Source organism: Oncorhynchus tshawytscha, linkage group LG04, assembly GCF_018296145.1.
Source record: "Oncorhynchus tshawytscha isolate Ot180627B linkage group LG04, Otsh_v2.0, whole genome shotgun sequence".
In the NCBI taxonomy this organism is placed as follows: domain Eukaryota; kingdom Metazoa; phylum Chordata; class Actinopteri; order Salmoniformes; family Salmonidae; genus Oncorhynchus; species Oncorhynchus tshawytscha.
Genome location: NC_056432.1, coordinates 46,508,364 through 46,534,828, shown reverse-complemented (window position 1 = coordinate 46,534,828; position 26,465 = coordinate 46,508,364). Strand labels below are relative to the sequence as shown.

At 42.2% G+C, this 26,465-nt stretch overlaps 2 protein-coding genes across 5 annotated transcripts in view; both read left to right on the top strand.

The window, feature by feature from the left end:
* Positions 1-2,794, top strand: part of LOC112248885 (protein prenyltransferase alpha subunit repeat-containing protein 1) — a 115,341-nt gene extending 112,547 nt beyond the window's left edge. The window contains exon 7 of the mRNA XM_042320813.1: positions 2,665-2,794. Within this exon, the coding sequence (XP_042176747.1) occupies positions 2,665-2,674 (10 nt within the window). The 3' untranslated portion in view covers positions 2,675-2,794. The remainder of the gene's footprint in view (positions 1-2,664) is intronic.
* Positions 2,681-26,465, top strand: part of apba1a (amyloid beta (A4) precursor protein-binding, family A, member 1a) — a 61,759-nt gene continuing 37,974 nt past the window's right edge. For 2 of the 4 annotated variants that reach the window (XM_024418279.2, XM_024418277.2), the window contains exon 1: positions 2,681-2,805. The gene's annotated coding sequence lies outside the window, so the exon portion shown is untranslated. Of the gene's footprint in view, positions 2,806-9,066; positions 9,192-26,465 lie in introns of those variants that run through there. The other 2 variants (XM_042320810.1, XM_042320809.1) reach the window with 2 other exon arrangements.

Genomic DNA, 26,465 nt, shown 5'->3' with positions numbered 1-26,465 from the left:
TGGGGACTGAGCATTGAAAATCAAAAATAGAATTTATATATATAGCCCTTCTTACATCAGCTGATATATCAAAGTGCTGTACAGAGACCCAGCCTAAAACCCCAAACTGCAAGCAATGCAGCTGTAGAATCACAGTGTCTAGGAAAAACTCCCTAGAAAGGCCAAAACCTAGGAAGAAACCTAGAGAGGAACCAGGCTATGAGGGGTGGCCAGTCCTCTTCTGGCTGTGCCGGGTGTAGATTATAACAGAACATGGCCAAGATGTTAAAATGTCCCTGAGAGGCAGTACTAAGCGGTGGGCGGGTGGATATTTCTAGTGCCGTGTCACAGAGTTCAGCAGGGTTACAGTAGCTGGAAAGAAACTGTTCTTGAGCCTGCAAGTGCAGGAACGTAGAGACCTGTACCGCTTGCCTGATGGTAGGAGGGCAAACAGTTTGTGGCATGGATGTGAAGGGTCCCTGTTGATGCCACGCACCCTATGCAGACACCGCTTGCGCTGGAGGTCTATGATGGCAGGGAGCTTCACCACCCATTGCAGGGCCTTCTGGTCGTCCATGGAGCATCCGCCAAACCACACTGTGGCGCAGTTAGTCAGAACGCTCTCGACCGTACAGCTCTAAAAGTTCACCAGGATCTTGGGAGATAGGCAGGCCTCCTTCAGCCCCCTGCTGTGCCTTTTTGACCAGGGTTGAGATGTTGAGGGTCCAGAAAAGGTCCTGTGAGATGTAGACACCCAGGAATTTGAAGCTGGGCACACACTCCACCTCAATGCCATCAATGAGAACTGGGGCGTGGCTGCAGCTTTTAGACTTCCTGTAATCCACAATGAGCACCTTGGTTTTCTTTGCATTGAAGACCAGGTTGTTGTCAGCACACCATGCAGCCAGATGCTTGACCTCCTCCCTGTAGGCTGACCCATCATTGTCACTGATCAGGCCTACCACCATGGTGTCGTCTGCGAACTTGACGATGGTGTTGGAACCGTGTACAGGAATAGGTGAAGAGGGAGTACAGGAGGGGGCTCAGCACGCAGTCCTGTGGCACACTGGTGTTCAGGTTCAGGGTTGAGGAGGTGAAGTTGTCTAACCTGACAGACTGGGGTCTGTTGGTTAGGAAGTCCAACGTCCAGTTACAGAGAGAGGGGCAGACCCCTAAGTCATGGAGTTTTGTGACCAGCCTAGAAGGAATGCCCGTATTGAATGCTGAGCTTAAGTCTATGAACAGCATTCTCACATAGGTGTTGGTTTTGTCCAGGTGGGTCAGGGCAGAGTGTAAAGCTGTGGAGATGGCGTCCTCTGTAGACCTGTTCAGTCGGTAGGCAAACTGGTGGGGATCCAGTGTTGGAGGGAGGCAGGACTTAAGGTTTTTTTGGCCAGTAGTCTGTGATGGCTTGGATGCCCTGCCACATGCGTCGAGGGTCGGAGTTATTGTTGAAGTGCTCCTCAATCCGCAGTTTGTGGTCATGTTTAACCATCTTGATGCCCTTTTTCAGGTTGGCCCTGGATGAGCTGTATGCTTCCGCATTGCCGGATCTGAGCTCATGGGCTCTCAAATGTTTGATTACATTTGCATTGATGTCATAGTGATTAGAGGGACAATAGTGTTAGCAGTTAACAAGTTTGGTAGGCTACTAATGACCATCAACGGCATCAGAGCTTGGAGAAGCCTAATTACCGTGACTAAACAGTCACGTAGATTTTGACTGCCTTCATGACTCGTGACCGCCGGTGTGGCGGTAATACGGTCACTGCAACAGCCCTAATCATGAAAACACTACTCTGTCCTACCCACTTCCTTAGTTCCTCCCAACCTATAGACATACAGCATGTAGTACATAGTTTATATCAGGCAACAGTTTATGACATCACCTCTTTTTGGATGCAAGAGGAAATGCCATATTTTTGTTATTTATTTTCTTCAGGTGTTATTCAGATATTGTCATAGAGTCACATTGTGCTGCCATTAAGTAATACTCTGCTCTGCTGTCTGTCTAAACTCATCTAAATGATGGAAACTTTTTCAAGGCCGGTCTAGATTCAGAACAAAAACATGATTTTGGTATCTGCTCTGTGAAAATCTAGGTTATGGCTCTCTCAGTTGAGTCCCAGACATCTCACATTGCCTTGACAAATTGGGCGAGAGTGTGTGTGCGGTCTGCATTTGTGTGTGCACGTTTGTGTGTGCGTGTGTGTGTGTGTGTGTGTGTGTGTGCGGTTGTGTGTGTTTGTGCGCCAGTGTTTGTGTGTGAGAACTCTTGTTCAGATTCACTCTGTTTCATCTGTCACATAGCCACAGAAGTCACATCATAAAGCCAGAGATTTAACAAGAACACAAGGCTGATTTTCCACAGCCTCTCTGCTGCTGCTGCTCTGCCAGGATTATTACAGATAGGACTACTAAGAGACAAACTGGAGCTGTTCTCTCTCTCTCTTCTCTCACTCTGCCAATGGGATAAGCTTGTTTCAGCCTTTTGTAGTATGTGTGTGTGAAGGAGGGCAACGTTTTTTTTCGTCCATTTTTCTCTGTTTCTCCATCCACTCCTCTTACATTAGATCCTCATCTGCCTCTCCCTAGCCTTATCTATAATGTCTCCACTTCTTTTCTGTGTTGTAGTTTGGAGCTGGTGTGTTCTAACGCAGCCATGTATGCCCTTTTCTGTCTAAGGAGCCAGTGACCTACACTGACACGAGCCACAAGGCCACTGGGATCCACGGAACCATAGGGTCCAACCCCAACTCCGGCCCCCTGACCTCTGCTCTGAGAAGCCACCTCACCACCCTCCACACCTATAGATGGTTCTAGAAGGTGAGTGTCTGTCTGCTTCCACACCCCTGGAGATGCTTCCCTTCCTTCCTTTGTTTTTTTCTCTCTTACTGACAACGTATTTTATTTAACTGTTATTTTCATCTGAGCATGGCTAAATATCTCTTGCACATTCAGGTTGTTCTTCCAATCATGCAGCTTGGTTGGATTTTCTGCCAGATTGCAATAATGATAATGTACCGGTAGACTTTTTCCTTTACCCAGGGAATTTCATCAGCCAGCCCGTTTGGAATTATTGGATAGAAGATAAATGTTTAGCAAGAGATGCTGTAAGTTTTTGTGTGTGTGTGTGTATGCTTGATAGCCAGCTGGTCATCGTGCTACAGTGGTTAATTTGTTCAGTGATGCCTCATTAACCTGGCTGAAGCTGGTACTCTGGTGCTCCCCATTCTCTATCTTATTCCATCTCTCTCTCCCTCCCTCACACTCTCTCTCTCTAACTCCCTTACACTCTCTCTCTCTCTCCTTCCCTCACACTCTCTCTCTCCCTCCCTCCCTCCCTCACACTCTCTCTCTCTCCCTCCCTCCCTCACACACTCTCTCTCTCTCGCCCTCACACTCTCTCTCTCTCTAACACTTTCTCTCGCTCCCTCACACCCCCACTGTCTCTCTCGCTCCCTCACACTCCCTGTCTCTCTCGCTCCCACACACTCCCTGTCTCCCTCGCTCCCTCACACTCCCTCTGTCTCTCTTTCTGCCACCTGTCTCTCTCTTTCTGCCCCCCCCCCTCTCTCTCTGCCTAATGTGTTCCCTTTCAACAACAAAAAATGAAAAACATTGTGTGGTTGTCAGACGTGTGAACAAATTACATTTTTCATACTATTATTTTCACCACTTCAGCTTAGTTTGGTAACCATCCAGGGACCAACCAGGAACGACCATGCTTAGCTTCAGAAGTAAACCAGCACTGTGATGCAGGGTGCTATGTTGCTGGAATGAATGTACCAAAAATTCCAACTAGAAAAAAAGCAGCGAAAGGCCAGGGTAAAAACCAACAATATGTCAGTCAAATTACAGGAAAGAGGAAGGTGTTTTATTTAATCGTGTTGTCCATTTACAGTTAATAGTATTTCCTTGCAACATTTTATTTTGTTACCAGTACTTTTGGGTTTATGTTTTGCTTTCAAGATCATTCTTTGTGTTTGCAATACTAAAAATGTTGTTCTCGACTTCAGAAGTTGTGCTTAATATTAATGGCACAAACGTAACTCACTCACTAGAGGATTTCACCATATACAATAATAACACTGTACCTCTATTAAAGGTTTTTAAAGCTGCAATCCTTAATTGAATAGTTTCTGTAAAAAGCTGAGACTATGCTATGTATGGAAGGACTGACCATCCATTATATGAAAATGATCAATTTAACCATGTTTTTAGGCTATACAGTGTTTGTTTACATTTACTTTGTTTACAAGCATTCAAGAAAATGTGGAATTTTCTTACATGTGAACCTGCAAATGTGTTTTTTTTTTCACATGTGAAACAGCAAATGTGATTTTCACATGTGAATTCTTTTCACGTGAAACGTGAGTATACGATTATATGAATGATTTTATCATGTGAAACCACAAATTTTACATGTGAAACTGCAATTCACATGTGAGGTGAAAACATGTTATTATATCCTCCCATGTGTAAAGATGGGGTTAACATGTGAAATTTAAGCTCAACATGTGAACCTGCACATTTTTTTTATTTGTTTTGTAATGCTTGGCTGTCACATCTACAGTGGTTACACGTACTAGAGAGGGACTAGGCTCAGAGTTAATGAATCGTTAAATGACTGGCCAAGGGATCAAATAAACACACTGATATACTCATGCGCTCGCTCGCACACACACACACACACACACACACACACACACACACACACACACACACACACACACACACACACACACACACACACACACACACACCACTGTATGGCCAATACTTGTCCACTCTTGGCTCTTGTTCAGAGTGTTCATGCATACAGTGGCAAGAAAAAGTATGTGAACCCTTTGGAATTACCTGGATTTCTGCATAAATTTGTCCTAAAATTTTATCTGATCTTCATCTTGGTCACAACAATAGACAAACACAGTCTGCTTACACTAATAACACACAAACAATTATACGTTTTCATGTCTTTATTGAACACACTGCGTAAACATTCACAGTGCAGTGTGGGAAAAGTATGTGAACCCTTTGACTTAATAACTGGTTGACCTTCCTTTTTGCAACAATAACATCAACCAAATTGAATTCTGGACCGTTCCTCTTTACAAAACTGTTTCAGTTCAGCAATATTCTTGGGTTGTCTGGTGTGAACCACTCTCTTGAGGTCATGCCACAGCATCTCAATCGGGTTGAGGTCAGGACTGGGCCACTCAAGAAGGTGTATTTTCTTCTGTTGAAGCCATTCTGTTTTTGATTTACTTCTGTGTTTTGGGTCGTTGTCCTGTTGCATCACCCAACTTCTGTTGAGCTTCAATTGGCGGATAGATTGCCTTACATTCTCCTGCAAAATGTACTGATAAACTTGGGAATTAATTTTCCCGTCTATGCGAACTTCAGACTTGCAGCAATGTTTTTTTTGGACAGCAGTGGCTTCTTCCTTGGTGTCCTCTCATGAACACCATTCTTGTTTAGTGTTTTACGAATCGTAGACTCGTCAACAGAGATGTTAGTATGTTCCAGAGATACATAAACTTTCTTGTGCTTTAATATCAAACTTGTATGTCATCTGTAAATACAAATACAATTGTTAAATTAAGAGCCTAGTTGGTTTAGCCACAGAGAAAGCCAGCAACCTTCCCGCTAGCCATGATTGGCAGAGATAATGAGTGGGCTGGACATGCTGAGAGATTAGTTTGGATTGGTCTGCGGTGTTGCATCTTGTGTCTATAAAATGAGCTGCTCGTAATGCATAGATAATCCTTTCTACTGCATTTAAAAAAAAAAAGATATAACGTTAGCCATGGAGAACTGCAAATATGTTGCTACTGCTCTCAATAACATTGCTGCCCTGAATTTATCAGGCGCTATCGACAAAGGTCAGTGGGAAAAAGTTGTGATGGACTACTTTCTGGACGACGATCGTGCCATGCTGACTCTCTCTCACTCTGAAAATAACACATTTTGAAATCAGTGGACCACAACGGGCCAAACAAGCTGTGCAAACTAAACGGAAACAACACAGGATGTCTTATAAAATGGGTTGCAGTCTACCGTGAAGCATGCATCCATGTATACAGGTAAGAATCTAGCTACAGATTCAGATATTATACATTTCTAATTTTGTCAAAGTTGTTTTCATTGCAAGCTAAATGTTGCTGTTAGCTAGCCAGCTGGAGTTCCATGGCTGGCTTGCTAACTAACATTAAACCTAGCGTTATTTGGTTAACTTTAGCTTGACAATCAGTTTGTATTGCTAGTAGCATTACTCTATAATTGAGCTAGATAGCTAACGTTAACGTGACATGTCTTAACAAAAGACCCAAAGTTAAAGCTTGCTGTTAGCTAGCTAACATTAGCTGAGGGTAGGTGGCTGGCTTGCTAGCTAACATTTGTATTTGTAGTTATTATGGATCCCCATTAGCTACTCTTCCTGGGGTTCAGCAAAATTAAGGCAGTTTATACAATTTTAAAAACATTACAATACATTCACAGATGTCACAATACACTGTGCCCTCAGGCCCCTACTCCACCACTACCACGTATTTACAGTACTAAATCCATGTGTATGTATAGTCCGTATGTTATCATTTGTGTGTGTGTGTGTGTGTGTGTATGCACGTGTCTGTGCCAATGTTTGTGTTGCTTCACAGTCTCTGCTGTTCCATAAGGTGTTTTTTTATCAGTTTTTTAAATCTAATTTTACTGCTTGCATCAGTTACTTGATGTGGAATAGAGCTCCATGTAGTCATGGCTATATGTAGTACTGTCTGCCTCCCGTAGTCTGTTCTGAACTTGGGGACTGTGAAGAGACCTCTTGTGGCATGTCTTGTGGGGTATGCATGGGTGTCCGAGCTGTGGGCCAGTAGTTTAGACAGACAGCTCGGTGCATTCAACATGTCAATACCTCTCATAAATAAAAGTTGCAATGAAGTCAATCTCTCCACTTTCAGCCAGGAGAGATTGATATACATATTATTAATATTAGCTCTCTGTGTATATCCAAGGGCCAGCCGTGCTGCCCTGTTCTGAGCCAATTGCAATTTTCCTAAGTCCTTTTTTGTGGTACCTCACCACATGACTGAACAGTAGTCAAGGTGCGACAAAACTAGGGCCTGTAGAACCTGCCTTGTTGATAGTGTTGTTCAGAAGGCAGAGCATTGCTTTTTTATAGACAGACTTCTCCTCATCTTAGCTACTACTGCATCAATATGTTTTGACCATGACAGTTTACGATCTAGGGTTACTCCAAGCATTTTAGTCATCTCAACTTGCTCAATTTCCACATTATTTATTACAAGATGTAGTTGAGGTTTAGGGTTTAGACGAATGACGAACTCGGACGACGCTGGGCCAATTGTGCTCCACCCTATGGGACTCCCAATCATGTCCGGTTGTGATACAGTCAGTATTTGAACCAGGTTGTCTGTAGTGACGCCTCTAGCACTGAGATACAGTGTCTTAGACCAGTGTTAAGTCATTGGCATACATAGGCACTCTGTCTTTACTCAAAATCAGTGGCATGTCATTAGTAAAAATGTAGAAAAGCAAGGTGCCTAAAAAGCTGCCCTGGGGAATTCCTGATTCTAACTGGATTATATTTGAGAGGCTTCCATTAATGAACACCCTCTGTGTTCTGTTAGATAAGTAACTTTTTATCCACATAATAGCAGGAAGTGAAAAGCCATAACACATGTTTTTCCAGTATCAGGCTATGACCGTTAATATCAAAAGCTGCACTGAAGTCTAACAAGACAGCCCCCACAATAATTTTATCATCCATTTCTCTCAGCCAGTCATCAGTCATTTGTGTAAGTGCTGTGCTTGTTGAGTGTCCTTCCCTATAAAGCATGCTTAAATTCTGTTGTCAATTTGTTTACTGTGAAATAGCATTGTATTTTGTCAAACACCATTTTTTCCAGAGGTTTACTAAGGGTTGGTAACAGGCTGATTGGTCGGATATTTGAGCCAGTAAAGAGGGCTTCACTATTCTTTGGTAGCGGAATTACTTTAGCTTCCCTCCATGCCTGAGGGCACACGCTCGCTAGTAGGCTTAAATTGAAGAGGAGTGGCAATATCGTCTGCTATTATCCTCAGTCATTTTCCATCCAGATTGTCAGACCACGGTGGCTTGTCTGTGATAACATGCGTCTTGGTGAGAGGTGTAGGAATCAGGCACAGGAGAGAACACAGACAAAACAACCAGAAAAAGAAAAAGGGATCGGTCGCGGCTAGTAGACCGGCGACGCCGAGCGCCGCCCGAACAGGGAGAGGAGTTACCTTCGGTAGAAGTCGTGACATTTTTTCACCTCTTCCACACTGACTTTACAGAATTCTAAAGTACAATTCTTGTCTTTCATAATTTGGTCCTATATACATGAATGTGTAGTGTCAGTGTTTGTTACTGGCATGTCATCCCTAAATTTGCATATGTGTGTGGCATGAAGTGTGTGTAACGTGAGTGATGTTTTCTCAGAATGCCATTTCGCATTGGTAGTTATAGCCTAGTGTTAGCTAGCTAATTAGCTAACATAGAACCCTATTGGTTAACTTTAGCCATCTATGACAATCGGTTTGTATTGCTAGTTAAAGCTTGCTGTTAGCTAGCCAGCTGATGTTAGCTTCAGTAGTAGTGATGTTATCTCAGAATGCCATTTCGCATCTATTGTATAATAATGCTAAAATATTTGTATCTGGAATTTGTCTTTCAGCATAAATCAGTAGAACACGGCTGACTCTAATCCACCAGTCATACAGTCATCAAAAAGAGAGCTGGCCCAAGCAAGCAAAGGCTGCAGCGCAGTCATCAACTATTTGCTCCATTTCTTCACCAACTATGGAGTTGGGAAAACACGTGTGGACCAGAATTGTGATAATTGCAGTGGCGAAGACAAGAACAAGTTTGTGCTCTGGTATTATGCCTGGTAGACCATGCACAAGCTCCACCACAATCTGGACCTGATCACAAGCAACACCAAGTTTGCCCCTGACTGGTGCTTCGGCCTCTTCAAGCAGAGTTTCAGAAAGACGAGACTGAAAACTTTGTCTGAGATTGCTGGTGTTGGACTGGACGATGGACTGGACGACAACATCCCACAGCTGGTTGGACTGGACGATGGTACGGTGCTGGTGGAAAGCTATGGCTGGCAACAACGTGGCTGGTACTTCAGGCCGCTGCCACAGATCAAGCAATACCAGAACTTCAGGTAAAGAATTATTGTATGAGGTTATTCTTATCTAAACTTGGGAGGTGAATGAGTGTTGTTATGTCTTCAGATTTTTTGTTGTTATTCCCTGTTTTACAGCTTCGATGCTCTGAAGCCTGGCTTTGTCGCCAAGGAGCGTTCAGATTGATGGTACCAGGTTTCAACTGCTGTGCAACACTGACATCCTTCCTCCCATAGATCGTCTACCTGTAAAAGCAGCACCTGGACTGGATACAGCTAGACAAACTATATTTTTGAGAAGATCAGGGAGTTTTGCGACGAATAGGCTATGGACATCACAAAGTCAAGGGCAGGACAGAAACAGGCTCTCCGACTATACAGTTGAAGTCGGAAGTTTACATACACCTTAGCCAAATACATTTAAATTCAGTTTTTCACAATACGTGACATTCAATCCTAGTAAAATTTCCCTGTCTTAGGTCAAGTTGTAGGCCTCCTTGCTCGCACACACTTTTTCAGTTCTGCCCACACATTTTTTATAGGATGTCAGGGCTTTGTGATGGCAACTCCAAAACCTTGACCTTGTTGTCCTTAAGCCATTTTCCACAACTTTGGAAGTATGCTTGGGGTCATTGTCCATTTGGAAGACCCATTTGTGACCAAGTTTAACTTCCTGACTGATCTCTTGAGATTTTGCTTCAAGATATCCACATAATTTTCCTTCTCATGATGCCATCTGTTATGTGAAGTGCCCTTCTGCAGTAAGGCACCCCCACAACATGATGCTGCCACCCCCATGCTTCACGGTTGGGGTGATGTTCTTCGGCTTGCAAGCATCCCCCTTTTTCCTCCAAACATGTCGATGGTCATTATGGCGAAACAGTTCTATTTTTGTTTCACCAGACCAGAGGACATTTCTCCAAAAAGTCCGATCTTTGTCCCCATGTGCAGTTGCAAACCGTAGTCTATCTTTTTTTATGGCAGTTTCAGAACAGTGGCTTCTTCCTTGCTGAACGGCCTTTCAGGTTATGTCCATGTAGGACTAATTTTACTGTGGATATAGATACTTTTGTACCTGTTTCCTCCAGCATCTTCACAAGGTCCTTTGTTGTTGTTCTGAGATTGATTTGCACTTTTCACACCAAAGTAGGTTCATCTCTCAGCGACAGAACGCGTCTCCTTCCTGAGCGTTATGACGACTGCCTGGTCCCATGGTGTTTATACTTGCATACTATTGTTTGTACAGATGAACGTGGTACCTTCATGCTTTTGGAAATTGCTCCCAAGGATGAACCAGACTTGTGGAGGTCTACAATTTTTTTTCTGAGGTCTTGGCTGATTTCTTTTGATTTTCCCATGATGTCAATCAAAGAGGCACTGAGTTTGAAGGTAGGCCTTGAAATACATCCACAGGTTTATTTTGTATTTTTTTTATTTCACCTTTATTTAATCAGGTAGGCTAGTTGAGATTAACAAGCGTGCAGTCAATAACACAATAGAAAAAAAGAACGTCTATACAGTGTGTGCAAAGTCCGTGAGGAGGTAAAGCAAGAAATAGGCCAAAGTAGCGGAGTAATTACAATTTAGAAAATTAACACTAGAGTGATAGATGAGCAGATGATGATGTGCATGTAGAAATACTGGTGTGCAAAAGAGCAGGAAGTAAATAAAAACAATATGGGGATGAGGTAGGTCGATTGGGTGGGCTATTTACAGATGGGCTATGTACAGCTGCAGCGATCGGTTAGCTGCTCAGATAGCTGATGTTTAAAGTTAGTGAGGGAAATATAAGTCTCCAGCGTCAACGATTTTTGTAATTCGTTCCAGTCAGTGGCAGCAGAGAACTGGAAGGAAAGGCGGCCAAAGTAGATGTTGGCTTTGGGGATGACCAGTGAGATATACCTGCTGGAGTGCGTGCTACAGGTGGGTGGTGTTATCGTGACCAGTGATCTGAGATAAGGCAGAGCTTTACCTAGCATAGACTTATAGATGACCTGGAGCCAGTGGGTCTGGCGATGAATATGTAGCGAGGGCCAGCCGACTAGAGCATACAGGTCGCAGTGGTGGGTGGTATAAGGGGCTTTAGTGACAAAACGGATGGCACTGTGATAGACTGCATCCAGTTTGCTGAGTAGAGTATTAGAAGCTATTTTGTAAATGACATCGTCGAAGTCGAGGTTCAGTAGGATAGTCAGTTTTACGAGGGTATATTTGGCAGCGTGAGTGAAGTAGGCTTTGTTGCGAAAAAGGAAGCCGATTCTAGATTTAATTTTGGATTGGAGATGTTTAATGTGAGTCTGGAAGGAGAGTTTACAGTCTAGCCAGACACCTAGGTAGTCCACATATTCTAAGTCAGAACCGTCCATAGTAGTGATGCTAGTCGGGCGGGTGGGTGCGGGCAGCGAACGATTGAAAAGCATGCATTTGGTTTTACTAGCATTTAAGAGCAGTTGGAGGCCACGGAAGGAGTGTTGTATGGCATTGAAGTTCGTTTGGAGGTACACCTCCAATTGACTCAAATTATGTCAATTAGCCTATCAGAAGCTTCTAAAGCCATGACATAATTTTCTGATATTTTCCAAGCTGTTTAAAGGCACAGTCAACTTAGTCTATGTGAACCTCTGACCCACTGGAATTGTGATACAGTGAATTATAAGTTAAATTATCTGCCTGTAAACAATTGTTGGAAAAATTACTTGTGTCATGCAAGTCCTAACCAACTTGCCAAAACTATAGTTTGTTAACAAGAAATGTGTGCAGTGGTTGAAAAACAAGTTTTAATGCGTGGTTTGGACGGACCAGTCATCAGCACTATCTGCAGTGCCTCTATTCACAATACGTTGCTGCTACAATTTTCTTTGTCCTGCTGCTCAGCCACTTTACCTCTGATTGTATGCATATGACTATCACTGATATCGTTATTAATATTGTTCCTGTACATACTTTATATTTTATTTATATTGACACGATCTATTTCTGATATTGCTACTTTGCAAGTAACCATTTGGCTGTACCGTTTACACCTTAGCAAAATATTGATATATAAAATTAATATTGATATAAGTGGTCATAACATGATTTTGTGACATACCACAACATTATCATGCGACTGTATCAAGTGTCCACCACAAATATATGGCGCTTGTACTGTACATGTGCACCTCACTCACGTTTCAACTCAGGTTGCATGGCCTTAACTTATGTATGGAATACTATGTGATAAGTGCATGTGTAACAGTATATAAAGTGTGCTAATGTACTGGTGTGAAGGCATTTGGGCAGTGGTGTAAAGTACTGAAGTAAAAATACTTTAAAGTATTACTTAAGTAGTTTTTTGTGGTATCTGTACATTTCTTTACAATTGATATTTTTGGCAACTTTTACTTCACTACATTTGTAAAGAAAATAATGTACTTTTTACCCCATACATTTTCCTTCACACCCTAAAGTACTCATTACATTTTGACAGGAAAATTGTCCAATTCTCACACATTTATCAAGAGAACATCCCTGGTCATCCCTACTGCCTCTGATATGGCAGACTCACTAAACACAAATGCTTTGTTTGTAAATTATGTCAGTGTTGGAGTGTGCCCATGGCTATCCGTCAATAAAACAAGAAATTTGTGCCATCTGGTTTGCTTAATATAAGGAATTTTAAATGGTTTATATTTTTACTTTTACTTTTGATACTTAAGTACATTGTTCCCCTGGCTATGCGCCACTACCGTTCAAAAGTTTGGGGTCACTTAGAAATGTCCTTGTTTTTGAAAGAAAATCAAATTTTTTGTCAATTGAAATTGATCAGGAAATTCTAGCGGCCATGACTGAATTAAACCTGAGTTGGTTTTGGGGTGTGGGTTGATGTGTGAGTTCGCAGGTGGGAAGAGTTAGACAAAATATTTAGCCAATTAGCTTCAGCCGGCTGGTGTCTGACCGTGACAAAATTGGTTTGACTTTGGATAACCTATCTCCGGGGCTAATTGGGGGCTGTCAATAAATTGCACAATGTAAATGAGAACATATTAATTTCTACAATTTATAGGTGATTTGAGGTTTTTAATCATTGAAATTTGGCGCTATTAGAATTTTTATATATTGACCAATTTACAGGTGTTTCCTAACTAGCCCCATAGGGATATCCAAAGTCAAATAAAACTTACCACAGACATTACAATAGGTTCGCTTGCAGCTGCACTCCATGATTACTTGTGTCCTGCCAGCTGTGGGCATGTGGGTAGGATTGAAACAAACCCAACCTTCATTTACATTGTAATGCAGTCAGGACCAAAAGTTTAATGAGACTGACTTCATGACCAAAATTATCCTCTTTACACTTTGTAGTCAATTCTGACAGTATAATAAATGTTTCTGACTGATATCAATGCCACATAGTCTGTTTTCTAAATGAGAAGTCGTTTTTTAGGGGCTGTTGTTCTTTAAATGGTCTATTCGTCAGAGTGCCTTAATTTGAAAATATACTGCACATCCTAAAACGTACTCACATATGCCGACCAGCATACTTCATTTAGCTTGTTCAAGTATCCATCCCCATCTCCAAAGACCGCCTCTCATCCGGTTACCAAAGACGTGCTTCTCCAATGAGTGGCCAAGCCCTCGTTACACCTACAACTTATTTATCAACAACCAGCCCTTTTGTATCATTGCCAGCTATTGTGCTCATATTTTCGGCTGTGAAAATAGCTGAAATATTTCTGACAAACCCCCATTGTTTAGATTTACCATTGCGTTAGGTTTGTTAAACTTGAGCCCAGGATCAGTTTGGCCTTTTTAGACCACACAATAAATAACATTACATGGACCCTAGCACTCCAACTCTGAGATGCTTGATATATACAACCCCTGATCTCTGATTTGATGTGCAGATAGGAAAGAGGGCCATTATGCACCAGTCCATCTCAAGAGGAGGAGACGTACTGTATGTCTGTTCTGTGGGAAGAAATAAAGAATGGATGTTTTGAAATATTGATTCTCAATCTCTCTTGCCTCCGCAGGCCATGGCAGTCAATTTGTTTTTGCAATGCATGCTGGGAATCACCCTGGGAGGAGAAGGCGGAGGGTCTGAGTCACTGGAGCCTGGCGTTGAAAAATGTATCAAAATAATGTCATTTTTCATGTTTTATTCACTGAATTTCATATCAGAGATGTGTGCAGTAGACTCGTTTAGAGTTGTAGTTTATTTAATCGGTATACACAGCTTGGATTTGAGACCCCTACAGCTGTACACATCTTTTCATCTTTAACTAATGAAATGGTGCACATTTTAACTTTTATAAGAGATGATGGTGTGTGTGTGTGTGTGTGTGTGTGTGTGCCTGCAACTTTCCTGTCTGAGTGTGTTTGTGGGGGTTGGATCTTGGATGTCTTGAAGGCCTCTCTTTCTTCAAAATAAATGCCTGTTACTTTTTATAGCCCAGCTGATTTTGTAACAATGCCAAAATCCCATTTCTAACTGCTATTGAAATAACCATATGATCCCATTGAGCTCTTTGACTTTCCTTCAGGGTATATTGACTGTGATGTTTAATTACAGCCAAATACATAGGCTTATCTTAAAGGCTTGTTCAATTTAAACACAAACACACACACATAGCCTTGAGAAAGGTTGAGTTTTCTTTTTTTTTGGATTGCTTTGGTACTATTTTCACAAGTATGTGGGAGAATTTTCTAAACTCTTCGTACAAAACTCCAAACTGGTAACACTTGTAACGCAGCCAGTCTTACATTCAAAACCTTTCATTGTGCATTCATTTTGTTTGTACACATCTTTCACCACAAAACCATTGATCCAAAACACAACATAGTGATGTCTTCTCAATTCAGGTATGTTAACCGCCTGTCATCCAAAAGCAAAAAAATATGAGACATTTTTCAAAATTGCCCTTTGAATGTAATATGCTACAGTACTGTAAATTACAGTACATTAGTTTTCACATAAGCAATACACTTGCCCAACCCATTAAAATGTACTGAACAACTTTCACAATGTAGTCAAATGAAAGAAACATAATGTTCAGCAGGGACTAGTTTGCATCAAAGCCTGTCTTGAAAATGTGGATATAGGTTCTCATCGAAATCGCTGTAGATATCATCATTGTTCATGCACCTGGAGAAAAACCCTTTGGCATGGTGAATCCAAGCCTGACTTTCAGTAGATCTGGATTGATGTCGTTGCATGCCTCATCCATGGCCTGAAGGAGGGGGGTACGCTCATGGAGATGGCAATCATACATCTTTCATCTGTATTGTAATTATGTATTGCATTTTACAGTGTTGTATTGTACTTGTGGCTCAGTTCATAACACCATGGCACTAGCAACACAATAGTTTTTGGTTTGATTCCCACTGGGGAATTGTATTGTATTGAGATTGTATTGCTGCACTATAGGAGCTAGAAACCCAAGCATTCCGCTGCTCCTGCTGTAACATCCGCTCAGCTGTGTACGCGACCAATAAACTTTGATTTGATTTGCTATATACAGTACATCTCTGATCTTTTTTAATGCTTACTGTGAAGTAAAATCAGAATAGTCATGATAATAGTACATTTGAGTATATTTCCTACTTTTATATGTTTCTACTTTACAGACATACACTTTCATTATGTACTTCTCAAAACCTGTATTAGACAAACCAGTTTACATGTTAAATGTATAGCTACAGTAGCTTTACCCAACTTTTATGTGATCATCAATTAAGAGCAGTTGGTTTAAGTGATAGTAAAAATGTATTTTAACTAAAGAGAAGAGAATAATATCAAAAGTAATGTGAGCATCGCATCATGAAAGGCAATTACTTTATATAAGCATGTATTGCAAAGTGAAAGATGTATTTCTAGATGAAAGCCTGACTAAGAGATAAAATAAAGTTGTGTGTTGTACTTTGTCAATTGAAAATGTGCTTAGAGTTTTGAAACTGCCTTTTTGACTAGCTGTTTTGAGTGTTTCAATTTTGTGATAATTGCACACACACAAAAAAAATAATTAAACAAAACTGTAGTTTACTTGAGAATAGTCAAATATGGATGTGTGTTTGCCCATGGGCACCTCTGTAACTCCCTCAGACAGAACCAACCCAGCACTGTGACAAGTACAGAGTATATATCCTTATACTGTGTCTCTGGAGGCTAGCACCATCTTATACTGCGTGAGAAAAGCTGAATGAAAAAGATGTAAGGCAGATTAACGCAGCCTTCACTTGCGGTTCTCACCAAAGTTGAAATAATTAGTAAAGAGCAGAGGGAATAATCATCTCTAACTCGCAGAGTAAAATAAACCCTACGTCGTGCTGCGTGGCTTCAGAAAAGGAGGAAACCAATTTTCTCCTGCTTCTGTTCGACTTTTGCGCGTTCGTCATTCTTCTCTGACTGAGATTCAGATTTTTTCATTTGAGCTTTCCTGGCTAATCCGTTAGCAAGAGGATTTAACCAACAAAGACAACCATGGAATTAACAGGCTTTTTTGGCTTTTAATATATTTTCGAGTTAAAATAACACTTATCCCTAGCTTTGTTGCCTGTACCTGGAATCATGTCATTACATTTAAAAGATGCTAATTTATTCTAGGCTTGTATGCTTTCTCCCTGCCTCACAGAATAGTGCTAGGCCTATGTAATTGATATAGTCTACAATCACAGATAATATGACCTCCAGACCAGAAATCAATGTTTATCTTCTCTGTGTATTGACTAGTGGCTATAAAGATGGCATAACCAGTATGTTAATAGTATTAAACACGGTCAATGCAGCGATCGTTGTGTTTTGGGCAGAATGTCCTTGACCTAATGTTTAATTGTCGTAGTATTCTTTGTGTTCCTAGGAAATGTAATTAGTTCAGTAATAGGTGTGTGTGTGTGTTCAGTAATTGATGCAGACTCTGTATGTTCTTGTGTGCATGTAATTGTGTATGTGTGTGGGTGGAAAATTTACTTGATTGATATACAGTACAGTTTGCGTGTGCATCTGTGTGTTTGTATGTCAATGTGTGTAGGGAAGAACTACATATCTATGAGTGCATCATGGCTGAGTGATTGATTTTGGTGTGTGCGTGTGTGTGAGTGATTGATGTTGTGTGAATGAATGAGCGTGTGTGTGAGTGATTGATATTGCTGCATGTGTGTGTACTGTGTGTTCCAGATCCATACGAGCGGTCGATAAGTGGTGGATGCAGCCTCATCAGCATAGGCAGGTAGGAACCAGGGGACATTAGACAGCACATAGGTCAACCACACAAGATTGTTCATTAGGCCGAATTACCATCCATAACTGTGTGTTTGTGTGTGTGTGTGTGTGTGTGTGTGTTGACCATGATCCAAGCCATTGCCTCAACCACAAATACAACCACCATTAAGAGACATATAGGGGGAGAGGAGGTGTGAGATGTGTGTGTGTGTTATCCTTACATAATACCCTGGGATTTTGTCTGTCCTCCCCTCATTCCCCACGACCCTCTACACACACACACAAATTATTGAGCACTTATCTGATTAGAGGAAGGATTCAATCAAGTTGTCGCCCTGTCAAAGTGGGCGCATCTGGACAGGCTGTTTACTGAGAGCTGAAAGATTCGGAAGGAAGGAGAGGCTTGTTCATCAACCACACTGTTCTATGTGTGTGTGTCCTTGCCTTTCTCTGCGACTGTGTCTGAGATGGTTTGTTATATGTGTGTGTGTGTGTGCGTGCATACTAGAGTGCAAGTGTGTGTGTGTGCATGAGGCTGTAAGATAATGTCTCCGATGTTAATGGGAAGTGTGTGTTGTGGCATGTCCAGGCGGTTCAGAGTTCTGTGTCACTGTCATGTGTCAGCTCTGATTGGCCCAACTGATGACATGAATATAGCCTGAGCTCAGGGCCTCTAGGGTTGTGTGTGTGACATGTACTGTATATAGGTCTGCCTCTAGGACCACATAAATGCCTGGTCCTGCCTATATGTCTGTAGCCCTACAGTAAGTGTCTATAAATGACCAGGTCTGGTTTATAGGCCAGAAAACTGACCAGACCAGACCACATAATGAAACCATGGGGTCTATTGACTGATTGGCCTTGCCAGACCTATAGTTCATCCTGTATGGCTTAATGGTAGGATGTCGTACCCTTCTTAGGCGAATGAGACAATGGTCATGTACAAATACCCATACTAAATAGTAGACCGTTTGAGTATGCAAAAAAATTACATTTAATTGTATGCAATATTTTGAAAATCAAGTATTGTTTTAAATGCCCGGATGTCATACTCCAGGGTTCCCCAACTGGCAGCCCGTTGGTTTTATTTGCGCCCCAGGTTTTCTGTTGGACTGTTGAGGTCGGAAGTTAACATACACCATACACCTAGCATAATACATTTAAACTCAGTTTTTCACAATTCCTGACATTTAATCCTAGTAAAAATTCCCTGTCTTGGGTCAGTTAGGATCACCACTTTATTTTAAGAATGTGAAATGTCAGAATAATAGTGGAGAGGATGATTTATTTCAGCTTCTATTTCTTTCATCACATTCCCAGTGGGTCAGAAGTTTACATACACTCAATTAGTATTTGGTAGCATTGCCATTAAATTGTTTGACTTGGGTCAAATGTTTTGGGTAGCCTTCCACAAGCTTCCCACAATAAGTTGGGTGAGTCAGGTCTGTAGGCCTCCTTGCTCATACACGCTTTTTCAATTCTACCCACAAATTTTCTATGGGATTGAGGTCAGGGCTTTGTGATGGCCACTCCAATACCTTGACTTTGTTGTCCTTAAGCCATTTTGCCACACCTTTGGAAGTATGCTTGGGGTCATTGTCCATTTGGAAGACCCATTTGCGACCAAGCTTTAACTTCCTGACTAATGTTTTGAGATGTTGCTTCAATATATCCACATAAATGATCCCTTCGTCATGATGCCATCTATTTTGTGAAGTGCACCAGTCCATCCTACAGCAAAGCACCCCCACAACATGATGCTGCCACTCCCGTGCTTAACGATTGGGATGGTGTTCTTCAGCTTGCAAGCCTCCCACTTTTTCCTCCAAACATAACAATGGTCATTATGGCCAAACAGTTCTATTTTTGTTTCATCAGACCAGACAACATTTATCCAAAAAGTACAATCTTTGTCCCCATGTGCAGTTTCAAAACATAGTCTGGCTTATTTTTATGGTGGTTTTGGAGCAGTGGCTTCTTCCTTGCTGAGCTGTGTTTCAGGTTATGTTGATATAGGACTGTGGATATAGACACTTTTGTGCCTGTTTCCTCCAGCATCTTCACGAGGTCCTTTGCTGTTGTTCTGGGATTGATTTGCACTTTTCACACCAAAGTACGTTCCTTTCTAGGCGACAGAACGCTTCTCCTTCCTGAGCGGTATGACGGCTTCGTGGTCCCAATACTTGCGTACTATTGTTTGTATAGATGAACGTGGTACCTTCAGGTGGTACCTTCAGGCATCATCCCAAGGATGAACCAGACTTGTGGAGGTCTTGGCTGATTTCTTTTGATTTTCCCATGATGCCAATCAAAGAGGCACTGAGTTTGAAGGTAGTCCTTGAAATACATCCACAGGTACACCTCCAATTGACTCAAATATGTCAATTAGCCAATCAGCAGCTTCTTAAGCCATTGCATTATTTTCTGGAATTTTCCAAGCTGTTTAAAGGCACAGTCAACTTAGTGTGTGTAAACTTCTGACCCACTGGAATTGTGATACAGTGAATTATAACTTAAGTAAGCTGTCTGTAAAATATTGCTGGAAAAATGACTTGTGTCATGCACAAAGTAGATTTGCCAAAACTATAGTTTTTTAATAATACATTTGTGGAGTGGTTGAAAACAAGTTTTAATGACTCCAACCTAAGTGTATGTAAACTTCCGACTTAAAATGTAACTGACTGTAAAAACACTAGGAAATCAGCTCCAAGGGATTTTAATTGACGAAATCTGTCCTCAAGTGTTCCCACACATAATGGAGAGATGTGATCGTATAGAAATATAAGCAAGGTTTGAAATTATTAGTCAAGCATGTCTATTTGGGATTCTTGCGGTCAATTTGCAGTCTACAAATGATTTGTAATTGGGTTCTGTCCCCCTAAACATCCGCTCAAGAAAAAAATCTACCCATGACTGACTAGTTGATGATCCCTGTCATACTAATTTAGGCTTTGACAACAGCTGATCAATCAGATATGGAGATGCTCTAGCGAAATCAAGGAATTGATGGAAACAACGCAATTGTGCATGACACATTCTTTGTATGTAAATATTCAGGGTATGGTTAAATGCCAGGATGTAATACTAATTTCAGAACTTCATCTAGTAGAATTTGATGCACACTTTTCCACAATGCATTGGAAGAGGTGGGCTGCGAGTGATAGGCCCTAGATCTATACAAGTAGCCAAACGAAAAAACTAGGCTACTTAATTAAGAAGGTGCCGAATCGCTTCTGCAGTGATGTTAAAATGTAGGCTAAGTAGATTTTGTTCTCCTTAAAATAATCATGAGTATTGCAACATAGGCTACATGTGGCTGCGTTATTGATGTCATGTTAATCAGGCATTTTGATTTGAACATATGGAATGTTTTAGTTTTGTAGGCTACCTATTTAATTATTACATTTATGGATCAAGCCTTACATGCTGACCACACCTCTCTCTTCGCAAAATAAATGTACACATACATGTTATTCAATTATTGCACCCACACTGCTCGCACGCATCAACGAGCGTCTGCCTAGCCAGGCGCTAAAATAGAACTTGGTTCTATTTGTGATGCTTTGACACACTGCAAGTCCTGCCTCTTCCATCTCCTCATTGGTTTTTAGGAGCATATACCCACGTGGGTGATTGAAAGATGAACTGAGGTCCACACTCCAGTCCAGTTGGTTGTGGTAATGCACCTTAAAGTTGGTTGCCAACCGCCATATAAATTCTGAAGAAGAAGCCTGAGAACTAGAAACAAACTCGATTCATCCTTTTATCTGTGGATTAATTGTCGGAGTAGAGGACCTTGTGCATTTCAGGTAAAATAACAACCCAATGTTTATATCCCAGGACAAATTAGCTAACAACAGCAAGCTAGCTAGCTAAATTGCCATACATCAAATCAAACTTTATTTGTCACATGTGTCGAATACAACAAGTGTATACCTTACAGTGAAATGCTTACTTACAAGCCCTTAACCAACAGTGCAGTTCAAGAAAGACTTAAGAAAATATTTACTAAATAAACTAAAGTAAAAAACAATTAAAGTAACCCAATAAAATAACAATAACGAGGCTATAGGGGGTACTGGTACCGAGTCAATATGCGAGGGTACAAGTTAGTCGAGGTAATTTGTACATGGAGATAGGAGTGAAGTGACTATGCATACGTAATAAACAGCGAGTAGCAGCAGTGTACAAAGCAAATTGAAGGGGGGGGGGGGTGTCAATGTAAATAGTCTGGTGGCCATTTGATGAATTGTTCAGCAGTCCTATGGCTTGGGGTAGCTGTTAAGGAGCATTTTGGTCCTAGACTTGGCACTCCGGTACCGCTTGCCGTGCGGTAGCGGAGAAAACAAGAGTGACTGGGGTCTCTTGACAATTTTTGGGGCTTTCCTCTGACACCTAGTATATAGGTCCTGGATGGCAGGAAGCTTGGCTCCAGTGATGTACTGGGCCGTACGCACTACTCTCTGTAGCGCCTTACGGTCAGATGCCGAGCAGTTGCCATACAGGCGGTGATGCAACCGGTCAGGATGCTCTCGATGGTGCAGCCAAATCTTTTCAGATTTGAGGGGCAAAAGGGGTTGTCTTGCCATCTTAACGACTGTCTTGGTGTGTTTGGACTATGATAGTTCGTTGGTGATGTGGATACTAAGGAACTTAAAACTCTCGACCTGCTCCACTACAGCCCCGTCGATGTTAATGGGGGCCTGTTCGACCCGCCTTTTCCTGTAGTCCACGATCAGCTCCTTTGTCTTGCTCACATTGAGGGAGAGGTTGTTGTCCTTGCACCACATTGCCAGGTCTCTGACCTCCTCCCTATAGCCTGTCTCATCGTTGTCGGTGATCAGGCCTACCACAGTTGTGTCGTCAGAAAACTTAATGATGGTGTTGGAGTCGTGTTTGGTCACACAGTAATGGGTGAACCTGGAGTACAGGATGGGACTAAGTACACATCTCTGAGGGGCCCCAGTGTTGAGGATCAGCGTGGCGGACGTGTTGTTGCCTAACCTTACCACCTGGAGGTGGCCCGTCAGGAAGACCAGGATCCAGTTGCAGAGGGAGGTGTTTAGTCCCAGGGTACTTAGCGGGTACTTAGCTTAGTGATGAGCTTCGTGGGCACTATGGTGTTGAACGCTGAGCTGTAGTCAATGTACAGCATTCTCACATAGGTGTTCCTTTTGTCCAGGTGGGAAAGGGCAGTGTGGAGTATGATTGAGAATGTGTCATCTGTGGATCTGTTGGGGTGGTTTGCGAATTGGAGTCTAGGGTATCTGAGAGGAAGCTGTTGATGTGAGCCATGACCAGCCTTTCAAAGCACTTCATGGCTACCGACGTGAGTGCTACTGGGCGGTAATCATTTAGGCAGGTTACCTTCGATTTCTTGGGCACAGGGACTATGGTGGTCTCCTTGAAACATGTAGGTATTACAGACTCGGTCAGGGAGAGGTTGAAAATGTCAGTGAAGACACTTGCCAGTTGGTCCGTCTGGCTTTGTGAATGTTGACCTGTTTAAAGGTCTTGCTCACATCGGCTATCGAGAGCGTTATCACACAGTCGTCCAGAACAGCAGGTGCTATCATGTATGCTTCAGTGTTGCCTCGAAGCGAGCATGAAAGGCATTTAGCTCGCCTGGTAGACTCGTGTCATCTGGGTTTCCCTTTGTAACTAACAAAATAGAACAGTTTTTTTGGTTTCACATTTTTTTTTAAATAGGATAGATGGGCTATAGGGGCTACATTATATGTTGAATGTGATATTCTGCCTATAACTCCATTCCTATTTTATTCCGAGATTAGAGAAATTAATTGAATTGGAAATTAGCTATTATCAGGCTGGTTAATGCGATGCACGTCTGCTGAATTTGGAAATCCACCTGCACTCGGCTCCGCCCCAACCTACTCAGCCAATTTTTTTATTTGTTTTATTTTACCTTTATTTTACTAGGCAAGTCAGTTAAGAACAAATTCTTATTTTCAATGACAGCCTAGGAACAGTGGGTTAACTGCCTGTTCAGGGGCAGAACGACAGATTTGTATCTTGTCAGCTCAGGGATTCAAACTTGCAACCTTTCGGTTACTAGTCCAACGCTCTAACCACTAGGCTACCCTGCCGCCCCAATCAGGAGCCACTACTGCGATGCGGCCATGGCATACTGCATACTTTTTGCTAAACGGTACGTGCTAAATAGAATGCGACAATGAGTACATAGTATGCAGTTTAAGTTTGTAGTACACAGGTATGGGTATTCGGCCATTGCTTTGGGTTTGGGCATCTCACCCCACTCTCTTTTTTAGCTCCTCTCATACTTCTGTTTCTCTCTGTCCATCCATCCATCCTTCTCTCCCTCTCTTCCTCCCACCTCTCTCTCTCTTCCTCCGTCCCTCTCTCTCTTCCTCGATCCCCCTCTCTCTGCAGTGTAGCTACAGACTCTTATTAGTTCTGTATAGTTGTCCTGGTTCAGCCTGGCTCAGCTCAGCTTGGCTCTGTGACTTTATTTACGGGGCAGTTTGACCACTGGAGGAAAGCCAATGTGTGTGTGTATTATTGCCTCATCCTGACAGCTCCCACCTCACATATATAACTCTCCAAGGGAGGGAGAGGAGAGAGGGAGATCGGCGGAAAGCAAGAGGGATGGAAGGAGAGAGCAGTAGATTGGTAGAGAGAGAGAGGGGGATGGAAGGCACTATAACTCAGTCCTCCTGCCTCTCTATGTCCTGCAGTCATCCTGTCATCCCCCTGTAGTTATCATGATTTATCTCTCTCAGCCTGCACGTGCACGCATGCACGCACACACATTTACACACACACATTCACACACACACTCACGCATGCACATACACGCACGCACGCAGTGAGGCACATGCACACAAATAATTAGTGTGATCGATAGACCAAAGCATCCACGTGGTAAAGAGGAGAAAACATACCACCAGTATACTCTATGGTTTTCAAGGAGTTGTATACCGTGACTCTGCTATCCTCTCTTCTGTCTTCTACCAAAACTCAAGGTCAACACACACATACTGCACACATACAAGCAAGCACCCTCACACACACACGTCAGCAACCTGACCTACACTAGGCATTTGACTCTGTGTGTGTCCATGAGAACTGCCTAAGGCTAATTCTGAAGGCTAATTCAGCTGCTCTACAGTCTTATTACATCCCACTGAGCCTAGCATTAATGTTCTGCTTTAGCTTTAATGATTTACTTGAATAACCTCCTCTCTTCTATCTCCATCCCTCAATATTGTCTTTAAGCAATCAGAGGGTCTGCAAGCTCTCTCCACCTTCCTCCCCTCCCTTTCTCTCTCTCTCTCTCTCTCTCTCTCTCTCTCTCTCTCTCACTTTATCTTTCTCTATCTCCCTCTTTTCCTCACTCTGTGTCTTACTCTATCCCTCATATCTCTCTCCCCATCTCTCTTTATCTCTCTCCATCTCCCTCCCTCCCTTTCTCAATCACTTCATATTTCCCATTCTCTCTCTCTCTCTCCGCCACATAGATGGTCTCTCTAGTATTTCAAATACATTTTGCCCCGTGGGCCACATTCGGTCTGCAACGAGTTTTGGGGGGCCGGACTAAAAATGTGTTATATTTCCTCGCTGTCAAAATTAGAAAGAAATTGTCCTCTATTGTTTTTGGAATTTCCGATGTTCCCTTGCTAGCTTGCTAGCTTTTATGTCGCTGATTATTAGTGAGCTGGACACGGTCAAGAAACTGTATAAATGTAGGTCCATTGTAATTTCTACACAGTTTCAATTTGGTTTTAGTAACACAAAGAATCACCTGCGGGCCGGATTGGACCACCTGGCCGGCCGGATCCTGCCCACAGGCCATATGTTTGACACCCCTACTACTAGGCTGAATGATTAATTATTGACAATGAATCAGCATGTGTGAGGTAGAGACTGAGAGGGAAGGAGTAAAACAGACACAGAAAGAATGAGATAGGGAACGAAAGAGAGAGAGACATGGCTCTGGTGAAGTTTATTTACAGTAAATACTTATTTTCTATGTATTTTTGTATTTTCAAATAATGTGGCCTGGATCAGCTACTTCTATCTGAAGTATTTTAAAGTATTTTAAAATAATTTCCTATAAATGCATGGCAGTATTTAAATATTCGTGTAAATACTGTGTATTTGAGTATATTCAAATACATGCCAATTCCTGTATTCAAGTATTTTTTTTATGCCAGTACTTTCTAAGTGTACAGTCGTGGCCAAAAGTTTTGATAATGCCGCAAATATTAATTTTCACAAAGTTTGCTGCTTCAGAGTCTTTAGATATTTTTGATAGATGTTACTATGGAATACTGAAGTATAATTACCCGCATTTCATAAGTGTCAAAGGCTTTTATTGACAATTACATGAAGTTGATGCACATCCTGACTGATGACAGCCCATTCTTGCATAATCAATGTGAGTTTGTCAGATTTTGTGGGGTTTTGTTTGTCCACCCCCCTCTTGAGGATTGACCACAAGTTCTCAACGGGATTAAGGTCTGGGGAGTTTCCTGGCCATGGACCTAAAATATCGATGTTTTGTTCCCCGAGCCACTTAGTTATCACTTTTCGTTATGGAAAGGTGCTCCATCATGCTGGAAAAGGCATTGTTCGTCACCTAACTGTTCCTGGATGGTTGGGATAAGTTGCTCTCGGAGGATGTGTTGGTACCATTCTTTATTCATAGGCTTTGTTCTTAGGCAAAATTGTGAGTGAGCCCACTCCCTTTGCTGAGAAGCAACCCCACGCATGAATGGTCTCAGGATGCTTTACTGTTGGTATGACACAGGACTGATGGTAGCGTTCACCTTGTCTTCTCGGGACAAGCTTTTTTTTCCGGATTCCCAAAACAATCGGAAAGGGGATTCATCAGAGAAAATGACTGTACCCCAGTCCCCAGCATTCCAATCCCTGTACCTTTTTCAGAATATCAGTCTGTCCCTGCTGCCCTTCTTGACACTAGGCCATCCTCCAAAAGTCTTCGCCTCACTGTGCGTGCAGATGCACTCACACCTGCCTGCTGCCATTCCTGAGCAAGCTCTGTACTGGTGGTGTCCCGATCCCGCAGCTGAATCAACTTTAGGAGACGGTCCTGGCACTTGCTGGACTTT